The sequence below is a fragment of the Protomyctophum parallelum genome (assembly GCF_964188405.1).
Source record: "Protomyctophum parallelum genome assembly, chromosome: 1".
Taxonomy (NCBI): Eukaryota; Metazoa; Chordata; class Actinopteri; order Myctophiformes; family Myctophidae; genus Protomyctophum; species Protomyctophum parallelum.
In genome coordinates this window covers 81,305,558-81,318,640 of record NC_139697.1, presented here as the reverse complement: position 1 = coordinate 81,318,640, position 13,083 = coordinate 81,305,558, and the positions used below count along the sequence as shown (strand labels likewise).

At 39.9% G+C, this 13,083-nt stretch overlaps 1 protein-coding gene across 1 annotated transcript in view; it reads left to right on the top strand.

The window, feature by feature from the left end:
• The window catches only part of gtf2ird1 (GTF2I repeat domain containing 1), a 40,571-nt gene that overhangs the window by 10,290 nt on the left and 17,198 nt on the right, over nt 1–13,083 (top strand). Inside the window, exons 4-8 of the mRNA XM_083760112.1 lie at nt 348–524; nt 986–1,169; nt 5,492–5,799; nt 8,202–8,297; nt 9,055–9,138. Coding sequence (XP_083616238.1) covers nt 348–524; nt 986–1,169; nt 5,492–5,799; nt 8,202–8,297; nt 9,055–9,138 — 849 coding nt within the window. The remainder of the gene's footprint in view (nt 1–347; nt 525–985; nt 1,170–5,491; nt 5,800–8,201; nt 8,298–9,054; nt 9,139–13,083) is intronic.

Sequence of the window (13,083 nt, the reverse complement as noted above, 5' to 3'; positions counted from 1 at the left end):
TAATAGAAAGATAGACTGGGAGGACATTGTAAATATATGGGCATATACAGTATGTTTTGAGACACACTCATGCACATCCATATTATAATCCACGGTCAGTGGACAACTTGAACTTTATATAGTAGATTTAAAGCTTAAGGTTATGATCAAGTTGAATGTTTTAGCTGGGCTCACAATTTTGCTATTGCATTTGTTGTCGTATGATGACAACAGTGTTGCGCAACCAAAACTGCAATCTACTTGTAGATTGTCTTTTTCCAGTGAGCGACACTGGCACGCAACAAAGTATCAATCTGGCTTTAACTTGACTGAGCCTTAAAGGATTTGCCTTTGTCATTTGGTTTCAGGTGTGCCCTGTTTGCACACTTTGACAACAACGAATGCCCATACCAAAGTCCAGGATGGCGAGCTTGTTAAAATGACCAAGGATGCTGAACATGCGAAGCAGAGAACTCCATCAGATGTCCAATCCAACATCTTTGTTCTGAGGAAGATGGTGGAGGAGGTCTTCACTGTTCTTTACAGTAAGAAGTTGTTCTAATAATTAACCAGCAACACACATTTAATTAGAGTCAAATTAAATGTGTGTTGCTGGTTGGGACCCCATTAAACTCTTAACCATTACCATAATTATTTGTTATTTCTGCCCTTATTATTATCACAGTATTACAATTACAATGTATTTCAAAATGTTGTTAACATTAATACCAGATTACTTGGACCTACTTAGTTTAATTTGCCATATTTAGGTTTTTGTGAACAATTGTTATTCATTTTAAATTCCTTGACATTTTAAATAACATTCTAACTTTTGGAGTGCCTGGTGGCTCAGCCAGTAAGTGCACAAACCCAAATGCTCCTTGCTAAATCTTTTCTTGCAATGAGACATTGTGAGCTTTTACAGAAGTTTATAGTGGCCATACACTGCTGAAGTATTGTGCTTAATGTGTCATGTGCTACTGCTATCTATGTTGTGATATCCAAGGTGAGGCTTTGGGGAAAAGCAGCCTGGTCCCTGTGCCTTATGAGTGGCTCCAGAAGGACCCCAGCTCTGTAGTGGCCCATGGCTTGCCTGAGGGAGTTGGCCTGAAGAAGCCCTCTGAATATGACACCAAGACGTTAATGAAGATTCTGGAGCAAAGCCATCGCATCCAATTCACAGTTAAAAGGTGAGGTCTGTTCATATGAAACTCACACATCACTGCCACAGAAAAGGCATGCATGTAAGGTAGGAACCTAGATATGAGGGAGAGTACAGAAAGCAAGACAACATTCAAACGGAATACTCAAAGTAAGACTTCATCTTCATCTTTATTTTAATGCAGCCAAGCTCATTTACGTTTTTATTTATCAGATATAAAATTAGTGCGCACCTCCCAGTTCCACAATCCACATCCCACGTATTATTCATAGCAATGCAGTGCTTGATAACAGAATAAAGGAGATTATTAAAATCTGTCAGGTCTGTGTTACTGCAGCAGCAAAGCTACAGTACAAATAGATGTGGTAAACAATTAATGTCAAAATCCAGGTCCTCCTTTTTAACTAGGAAATAACCTAGACCCTGTTATGATTTGTGGGGACAGTTTTAACAGATCATCTGCAATAAAAGCCCTTGCAAGTATCCCGTTTTCTAAATGCAAAAACAAAACATGAAAAAACATACGTAAAAAAATGCTCTGCAGACTCTGCCAGTCTGCAGACAGAGCAATGCAGAACAAGCTATATGGCTTAGATTAAGTCTTGTGTGATGTGAATGCCTTAATAATTAATCGAATCGGCTTTCAACTGTCAGTCAAAAAACCACCAAATGTTCTGTCTATTTGTTGTACAAAGTCATGAAAATAATTCTGGCTTATGCATATTAGCCTTGTTTATTTGGGTAAAAACTAAAACATCAGTACTGTGGCTGTTTGAACTAAGGTCCTTATCTCCATGTGTTCCGTCTCTTCATTCATAAGTGCTGTCACATGTTATATGGTAGAACGCATTAAGGCTAAGGCCTTAATGCATCCCATTACCTCTTTTAGTAGGTAATGAGTTTCAATTTTAACTAGTGAATGCCTTCAATACATGATGACACATTCCAAACGAGCAAAGAAATGAATACAATTAGATTTACCCTCACCAAAAGTTAAAGCCTATTGTTCCGATTTACTGTGAGCCCTAATAGACCACCTCGTTTTCTTATTCACACGGTCGCATAGTAGTTGACCTACTGCTATTGCTTCTTAGGGGTCGGGCTGCTTTCATGCAGGGTAACTCTGTTTGGTTCTCTGGTTGCATGGCTTGTAAAATGGATCAAGAGACAGTTTGATTGTAGACGGTGATCCTAAATGTTTAAAATAGTAGTTTAGATCTGTTATTATACCTTTCAATCCGGGAGCTACCTCTGTGTCTCATTAGTTGTTGCTATACATGTAACAACACACATATATGTTGTGGTTATGAATAGCCTGGAAACCAGACAAATCTGCAAATGCAAAAACAATTGCCCTTGGCAGAGTTGGTCTGGCACCGCTCATTTGTGATTGGATCACTCCCTCTGAAGTAATGAGGGACCAATCAGGGCCCAGTATGCAAATATGAGGCGGGAGGGATTTTTAAAATTCGCCCTTCGGAAAAGCAGATTCCACACAGAATCTACGCAGTGATATTAGTCTTCCCATGCCAGGCTATGTTGCTGTAGTATGTTGATGAATGCTGTAGTATAACTTAAAGGGTAAGACCACTTTTTTGGAGGTTTGGGTTGTTTTCTTACCTTATTATGGTCAAACTAGAAAAAGTGCCCTTCTGGGCACAGGTCTCCACCAGGATAGGAATGTAGGACATTGCAGCTTGCCTTCATCTGGTGGTTGGATAAAAGGGCAACAAAAGTAAACTAGGGAGTTGGCATACAAGTTATCCACAGATCCGTGCAGTTAGAGGTAAAACACTTTTTGGCCAGTTATAGCGCCACCTTGAGGCTGAGTTGAAATTGTTCATGTGGCATTTCTTCCTCGGCCTAGTGGGAATGTGCATGCACAATTTGACGGAAATCACGCGATGTGTTCATGATTTGCAGCATTTTGTTTGAAACTGAGCACTCCTGTGAACTTTGGAAGCCAATCTTAACCAATCAGGATGGAGTCTGAGAAATCTGAAAGACCCGTTTCGTTCTAGAGAGACTGTGTACCAATTTGCGCGATGTTTGGACAAAATCTGTAGGTGTACTGTGCAAAAACTTGTTTTGCACAAAGCGGCCTCCTGGTGGCGCTATAACAGGCCGTTCTGGAAAGTTTGGGGCAGAGGTTCATCGTTGGCATCCAGGGAGTGTGTGTGCAAAATTTGGCATCGACCGGGTTAACGGTGGCCGAGATTAGCTGCTCACGGACACACACACGGACGGACACACACACGGACGGACGGACGGAGTGCAAAACATACTCTCCCCCCATGCCTTCGGCCTGGTGGAGACAACTAGTCCAGTCCAGGAGTTAATTCGCTCCATTGTGCAGTTTTATAGAAAATAACTTTATAAAAATACCAGCCCAATGAGCCCATTGACTTACATTGTAGCGGGGAAACAGCTCTCAAAGTCACTCTTTTAGCACATGAACGAAAGCAACAAAAGCTGATTCTGACAGTTTATGACATCAGGAAAACTCATGCGGTTTTATTTTTAATAAAAAATGTCAACGTTGTCTTGTTTTGACTAATTTGTGTAGAAAGAAGATCTGGTAGGTATGCTTACGCCAACCAAATCACTTCTGTTTTCACGTGACGCGGTACTACGATCCGATTGGTCCAACTCTAACTGCAACAACCTGGAACAGCGCACTTTATCCTCCGTTCTAAAAGTATCGTAAACCTACAAACTTATGACTGCTTGCCGTGGGTGTCTGACTGTGTCGGGTACTGCTCGACTGCAGATGGATTGGGTGCTCTCAGCGTACAACACAGGCAGCCAGCGTGCTTCCTTGTTTACGAATGAAACCGTAAACGGAAGACCGCATTGCAGCTTCAGTGTCTCTCCAAACAAAATAGTACCTTTATAAATATACGTTAAAACACGAAAATAAAACCGCATGAGTTTTCCTGATGTCATAAACTGTCAGAATCAGCTTTTGTTGCTTTCGTTCATGTGCTAAAAGAGTGACTTTGAGAGCTGTTTCAGAGCTGTAAGTCAATGGGCTCATTGGGCTGGTATTTTTTATAAAGTTATTTTCTATAAAACTGCACAATGGAGCGAAATAACTCCTGGACTGGACTAGTTTGACCATAATAAGGTAAGAAAACAACCCAAACCTCCAAAAAAGTGAAACGGACAATTGTTAAAGGGTAACTTTAACAATTGTCCGTTTCATTTTGTTGTTCACTTCATGCTGGTACACAGAAACACCTAAATGAAACAATAACTACAAATAGCATTATTATCTTCAGCTGTGTTAACCCGTCAAAATGTCTGGCACCAAGAAATAGTTCAAATGTATACATGTCGGCCATTTGTAGTAGTAGCTGTAATGTCCTTGGCATGTGCACTTGTTGCTTCTTGTCTGTAGGGCTGCACCTTTTTAATTATTTCATTTTTCGATCAATTGGCATACCCTGAAGAAGGCACTAGTTTGTTTTTGCCAAAACGTTGGTAACCCAATAAAATAAAATTGCATCGTGACTACGAGCTGTGCAACCTCTCTTTCCTATTTTGTTTTTTTAGTCACATCAGGATTTAGTCTGATGTGACTAAATCCTGTTTGATACATACATTGCAGATACAAGCTTGTAGATTTGCTACTTTTGTAAACTTTTAATTCTACAACTCCTCATCAGGCTGTTCCGGCTGATTAGGATGATGTGAGATGCAAGCCATCAGATTCCTTAGTAGTGTTTGATCTGTCATTGTTTTTATATTGTAGGTTGACCTTGCTAGTTGCCTATTTTAGATGTTTTTAATGTGTTTTATGAGTCTATGAGAGCTGATATAACACCTTTATTTTCCCTCGGGATGAATAACCTACCTACCTACCTACCTAGTCTGGCAGTGTGCCGCGGGTTCGACTCCCGATCCCTTTACTGCCTATCACACCCCCATCTCTCTCCCCATTTCCTGTCCCTCCATACAAAATATATATAAAATAAAGGCGAAAGGAAAAAATCCCTAAAATGATTAGTTAGATAGCACTTTTGTAGGCTTAGATAGCATTTGATACAGACTTATAGCATGTTATGTAGACAGCACTATAATTGCATTGTAGTCATAGCACTTCATTGTACATATGTATAGCATAGTATAGCATATAGTTTATATGTATAGTTTCATTATATAGATATTCCACTGTTACGTTCTTAGCTTACGCATGTTTCATGATAAATGCTTTTTATATATGTGATGTATTCCCATGCTTTTTGTTCTTGCTTAATGTAAGTCGCTCTGGATTAAGAGCGTCTGCTAAATTGTAAATTGTTTGATTAACCATACTCCTACGTGTTTGTCTCATGTCTTTGCATGCAGGCCAACAGAAGAAGTGTCTCGAGAGGCCAAGTCCTGCACTGACCTCAACCACAACAACTCCTCTCCAGCAGTCATGCCACAAAGCAGTCACGGCCCGGGCAAGGGCACAGCCCAGGCCGTCACCACATTAAGCCCTGCGTCCACCAGCAACTCTGTTCTGTCCAGCTTCCTGTACGGCATGCCCATGTCCTCCAAGCCTCACCCGGATGGCACGCTGGACCTCAAGCCCACATCCCTCCTCAACCTGGGCAAGGACAGACTGGGCACCTGGGCAGCAGGGGCAGAGAAAGAGGGATTTATCAATAATGGTAAGAGTGAATTTCTGTTGTTCTACTATCTCATTTTTCCAATATCTCACCTTTATTAGTTAGTTATTTGTATTTATTTATTTATTTTATTTTGGGCCATTTAACAAAACATTTATAACAAACATACATGCATACAATACATACATACATACATACATACATACATACTTTTGCAAGTAAAGACAAGTTCAGTTGATTCTCGTTTCCCTTGTCTGATGGCATTTTGGGTCCTTACCTGGGTTTGAAGCCTGACGGATAAATGAGAGAGAGCAAAACAGAATTAGATACGTTTCATTAATACAATTTGTTTCTATGCTTCATCATCATACCCTGTGGCTTTTTGACCACAGAATAATCAATATGGTTCTAATTCTGTACCTGAGCCTTCTATATTTTGTGAGGTATACATCACTATTGACCGATTCAGAAACAGGTCTCATGGTCGCAGGCAACGTATTTCCTGTAGGCGGAGACGACTTATCTGCGGGCTCTTCTACTACACTGAATGGGAAAGTGACTGATGTTAGTCTGCCCAAACATTACTCTTTTACCTGCTTTTTACTAACACTAACTTTATAAAGATGCCCAGAACATCGGGATGAACCTGTGTAGTTTATGGCTGCTCCAACAGTAGTGGCAACATTCAACTTTGGAGAGAAACGGAATGTCAAAAAATACGGGTTGAGTCAGTCTTAAAGGACAACTTTAGTTTTTTTCAACCAAGGTTCATGTTTTAGGATGTCATTAAAGGGACACTTCGCCCTTTTTGCAAAAAAATATATGTTAATGACGTTTAGAAGCTTTAGAACACTTTCCTGGGGGTCTTTATGTGTGTAATATGTGGTTTCAGATATTTTAGATTGTAGCAGTGAGCCCAGTGTCTCTGATGTCATGGACACTGGGCTCACTTCCCTGGACTACAATTCCCATAATACTTTGGTGCACTGCTCCTCCTTGTGGATAGGGGAGGTCTGTCTTACTGAGACCACATGTAGTCCAGGAAGTAAGTGATCCCAGTGTCCATGACATCAGAGACACTGGGCTCACTGCTACAATCTAAAATATCTAAAACCACATATTACACACATAAAGACCCCCAGGAAAGGGTGAAGTGTCCCTTTAAAGAAAGTAAAAGATGAGTGTTAAATTTCTTTCATTTGCTGCTTTCTTTCGTTTTAGGGATTTTAGCTCTTTTTGACAGGGGGGCGGGGGCATTCGAGCATGGGGCTAAATATGTATTTTTTTACCAAATTTTATGGTGATTTATTTTTTTATTATTTACTATAGTCCTAATAAACCCCAGGAAATTACATCTGGCCACAGCAGATCACAGGATCTACTGAATGTGAAGGTAGCCTACTGGGGGAAGGCTTATACTGTGTGTATAGGCTCAATATGTCAGTTTGTCACATTCAATAGATCCTGTGATATTTTGTGGCCAGATGTAATTTCTTGGGGTTTATTAGGACTATAGTAAATAATAAAATAATAATTCGCCATAATATTTTGTAAAATAATACATATTTAGCCCCATGCTCGAATGCCCCCGCCCCCCTGTCAGAAACTGCTAAAATCCCTAAAACGAAAGAAAGCAGCAAATGAAAGAAAATGAACACACACCTTTTAGTTTCTCTAATAACATCCTAAAACATGAACCTTGGTTGAAAAAAACTAAAGTTGTCCTTTAACCAAGTCCAATACCCAATCTTTCTGTTGTATGAACACAAGGCTGCTGTACTTTATACCTCATACTTTAAATTCTCTGGTCTCGGAATGTCAGTTTTGACATCCCGTTTCTCTCCAAAGTTGAATGTTACCACTACTGTTGGAGCAGCAATAAACTACACAGGTTCATCCCGATGTTCTGGGCATCTTTGTAAAGTTAGTAAAAAGCAGGTGAAAGAGTAACGTTTGAGCAGACTAAGATCAGTCACTTTCCCATTCAGTTTAGTAGAAGAGCCGACTGTTTACACCGCAGATTGTCGTCTCCGCCTACAGGAAATACGTTGCCTGCGACCATGAGACCAGTTTCTATAGATAGAGTAGACTATCAGTAGCCAACATGCCTACAACCTGTGTGTGTGTGTGTGTGTGTGTGTGTGTGTGTGTGTGTGTGTGTGTGTGTGTGTGTGTGTGTGTGTGTGTGTGTGTGTGTGTGTGTGTGTGTGTGTGTGTGTGTGTGTGTGTGTGTGTGTGTGTGTGTGTGTGTGTGTGTGTGTGTGTGTGTGTGTGTGTGTGTGTGTGTGTGTGTGTGTGATTCTATTCTGATTCTGCTAACACATTATGTGAAAAGGTTCAACTAAGTAAAATTTCACCTGAGTTGACTACCGTTTTCGAATGTAGATATTTAGTTTTTATTTCAGCGGTAATGGACGTGATGTGTATGTCTCATATATTTTCAGATGATACGACAGGTCTACCTAATGAACTGGGACAGGGCCCTCCTGGTATCCACATATCCAAGAGGTTACTTTTCTCCATAGTACATGAGAAATCAGGTAATGACATGGTAAATACACTGGAATTCAAACAAGTACGTAGTCAGTAAATGTAAATATTTCACTTTCAAATAAAATAAAACAAATAAAGGAAAAAAGTTATGGAAAAATCACAGCCCCCTCACGCAGGACAATATCAGTCACTAGAACCAGGGATGAGTGTTTTCAATTAATCTATCATGGTTCAAATGGAATTTGAAGTTACTAACATGTTTAAAAGTGAAATATCCTTTTAATATTTTGGCATACATAACCATTTAAGCCCTATGCACTGACCCAACCCAAATAATAATAATAAAGAAAAACGATCTACAAGATCACAATGTTTGTCTATTTTCACTACTTTTCAAATGTTTTGTGCTGGATTTTTATGTCCCACTACACTACAATAAAATAACCAGTGTTCATTTAAGATTATACAAATTGACAACCAACTAAATTATCTATCTATCTATTAGAAAACATGTCATATTTGAAGCCATTAGTGCATTTTACTGTTACACATTGACATTACATTAGTCAGCAAGCCTGGTTGGAATAGCAAATACAAAGTAGTTTGTATAATTAAGACTTAAATGTACTATCCCATAATCCTTAAGTTACTTGTTACTGTCAAGACAAGTGTAATTGTAAGTGTAACATCTTTCCCATTCAAGCTTTCAGAAGATAGAGATGATTAAATCGGGATAACACTACAATGAAGTCTTCATTTTACTATCAACAAAACCCATTCATATTGTTTGTCTTTCCTTTCAAGAAAAATGGGACTCTTTTATCCGGGAAACAGAAGACATTAACACATTGAGAGAATGTGTCCAGATCTTGTTCAACAGCAGATATGGTGAGGATAACCCTTCTGTATTCATTTTATTTTAATTTTTTATCAATTCCACCTAGCATTGCCATTCTTATTGTAGTGTATCTTTGTAATCTCTCAGAGTGAAATTGACACTCCGGATTTGACTGTGTATCTGTATAATTGTCTTTGTACCAACGGAATGCCCAAGGAACATTAGGGTCAAGTTCAACCCTCTTGTTTGCAATGGTGGCTGCAGGTCTTCTAGGTCCTCCAATATTAAAATCTAATTTGCTGCCATGAAATATTCATCGCATAAGATGTCAGTGTCAAAAGTCAAAGCTAGAATTTATATATTTTCCCCCCCTTTGTCAAAGAAATGCTTAAATTAATAAATCTCCACCTCAAATCTGCATCTTGCTGGAGGTAGCGTTTCATCATTATGCAACTTCTAAAACATGTGTTGAAAAGGGGTGAAGAAAAAAGACTGAATAAAGCATTAGGATCTGGTGTTCAAGTTTACCTCTAATGGATACATGGATTAAAGTTCTCAGTCACCATGACTCATTTCAGTTCTATAGAAGCCAGCAAAGAAGCATATTAGCAAATATATCCTATCTATAATATGTCAATGCGTCTGTAGCCCCCCCCCCCCCCCCCCCCCCCCCCCCACTGGTTTCTCAAACCAATTGCAAGGACCACCATAACTCTGAGACCCCTTTTCCACCAGTTCTTTTTGGTTTTTAGTCCATGAGCCAGAGCTCCAAAATTGGTGGGCAAACTATACCCTATATTAAATTGTTTATAGGATCAATACAAGTACATTAATACAATTAGGGAAGTTTCATGGTGATAACAATTTAATATAGGTATGGTTTTGCCCACTCAATTCATAATTAACGTTTCAATTTTGGAGCTCTGGCTCATGGACTAAGAACCAAAAATAACTGAACCGGTTCCCATTGGGAACCAACTGGTGGAAATGGGGCCTGAGAGTGTACAAATGGATGGAGCCTGCACAGGCAGCATAGGTCCAAAATACCTTCGTCTGTCTGACAACGACAGACAGACGAAATGAACGAAATGAAGCAGTCTTTTGTAGGCCTACCTGGTATGTGGTGTATGGTATGCAAGCTCCATCCGTCTCTTTAACCCAGCACCCACCTCTCTTGTGTACAGATGGAACCATTTGTGTAGCTATAGACCTGTAATGGTCTATATTAGTCCATTTATAAAGAGTGTGGTAAAATGTGATTGTCCACTAATTTGCAAGTCCAACACAAGCCAGCATGGAGATGACCTCTGCACTCAAATTCTTACATCAAGTTAACAAATTCACTCAAACTGTTGACAACTTTAGAGTCAAAGACCTAAACACACCATGTATATTCATATTTTAACCTGTCATGTTCTTTCAGAGAATGCCATAAATCATACAAGACTGTTACACAATAGTGAAAATAACAGATCTGCAAGCTCACTACATGTCACTTTGTGTTTAAATGAATGCGTTTTAATGCTTGAATGAATTTGGGACATACCGGTACAAGGTTTCCACCGGACAGCAACAATATAGCAGCCATAGTACAAGTTGCAAATCACTTTAAAATGTGCAAGAAACAGGAGTCTAAAATAACATACACAGAAACAAATTTGATAACCAACCATTTATTCACCATTGGATGATCTTTAGCCTCCCAGACTCAAGACAGAAAATGTCGACCGATACGATTGTCCACAATTCCATGCTGTATTGATGTTGGCACCATAAGAGACAACGGGAGTTGATCAAACAGAATTGTACAGTCTCCAATTCTGTAAATGAAGTTAATGCCGATTTAACAATTATTGTACTCTTGAGAACAAATGGACCCATAATGGTTTAATTTGTCTTCAGATGTCATTTCAGATGGGGGGGTCGGCGGCCAATTACATATATATTTGTGGGTCCGTGACATGAAAATGTTTGAGAACCACTGACATAGAAACATGAGGTTTTTCAGAAAACTGTCAGGATTCAGAAGACATTTGTAGAATAGAGCTCAGGTCTATATGGGTTAATTAATTAAGTGCACAATGTGTAAAAAAAAATGTAAACATGTTGCAGAATAAAGCAACCATGTGCCTAAAGGTGTAATCACAGAGCTATCTGGTCGTAGGACAGTTGTGTGTGTCTACAAGAAAACATTTGTGGGTTTTAGATGAGCTTATCTGGACAGCGTGACAATGAATTGAACATTTTCTGTAAACATACCACTGGACAGTGGACACTGGACAGCAGTGAGACAGCATTTGACAGCCCTCCTGGGAGTTGCACCCAAATCCCAACATATAGCTGGCATGTACTACCTACCAGGGCTTTGTTTGTTATGTCAACACTACTTACCATCACTACTTGAATGTGACTAAATAAATTAAAATAGGCTATTATTAGGCTAGCATGGACAAGCACACAACTGTGTGCCTATTATGGTTGATCTAACAATAAGGCTATGTTAGCATGGATGGACACATAGATGTAAACATGTTGCAGAATAAAGCAACCATGTGCCTAAAGGTGTAATCCCAGAGCTATCTGGTCGTAGGACAGTTATGTGTGTCTACAAGAAAACATTTGTGGGTTTCAGATGAGCTGATCTGAACTGGACAGCGTGACAATGAATTGAACATTTTCTGTAAACATACAACTGGACAGTGGACAGCAGTGAGACAGCATTTGACAGCCCTCCTGGGAGTTGCACCCAAATCCCAACATATAGCTGGCATGTACTACCTACCAGAGCTTTGTTTGCTATGTCAACACTACTTACCATCACTACTTGAATGTGACTAAATAAATTAAAATAGCCTAGGCTATTATTAGGCTAGCATGGACACAAGCACACAACTGTGTGCCTATTATGGTTGATCTAACAATAAGGCTATTATGGTTAGCATGGATGGACACATAGCACACAACTTAGTAGGCCTACCCATTATAAAATCCCAGGTTGATATAACAATCAGTCCCGTGTGATCATCAACACACCACAACTTGTCACATTAAAAACGTTTGAATTGTCAGACAATGGTATATTGATGCCACAGTAGGCTCACAGTCACTGTTAGCCCCTTTCGGGACCCTCCATAAAGCTTTTCTGAAATTTGGATGAGTTTTATGTAGGGTCCCTGCTCATAACTATATTTTCGTATGGGAATTCTGGAACGCGGACATAAATATTCTCTCTAAGATCGTATCTGCGGCGATTGGCGGCCTTTTTTAGTTTAAGTTATTCTGAATTCGTTAACTATAAGTACCTATACAAACCGCTGCGAATATCTCCTGTGGCGCGGAAGCCGTTAAGTATCTTTGTTTGACCGATTTGGTCGCTTTATTTCTTCTTGTTTGTTTACCGTTTATTGTACCGCCTCCCGGTGTGCGGTTGGCTTGTGCGGCTACGTCCCTGCCTCTGATCTGCTGTGTCATAGCTATAGCGCCACTAGCTAGCCAGATAGGCGGTACAATGAGGTGTCAATAAACAAGGAAGGAAGAGAAGAATCAAAGCGACCAAATCGGTCAAACAAAATTCAAAATACTTAACGGCTTCCGCGCCACAGGAGATATTCGCAGCGGCATGCATGGGTACTTATACTTCACATATTCAGAAGCCCTCACACGAAAAAATGTCGTCAAAGAGCGCAGACAGGCGTTATCCACGTTGTTTATGTTTTATCTATGTCCGCGTACCAGGTGGCAGGATACTGCTGGAACAGGACCCAATGGTCTGTGTCATCAAAAAGTCAGAAACTTCAGTACCATTGGGTTCTGCTTGGAGGGCTAAGTCACTGTGTGAGCTGCGTTAGCATCACGCTAACGTCGTTAGCATGGCCACCCTCTAATGGTCTGCTGTGCTCCCAGTCGCTCCATTGCTGCCCTGCAGCCTGCACTTGTATCAGATGGAGATATATATATTACAACTCGTGTCCAAAATGTCTTAAAAAACACAACAC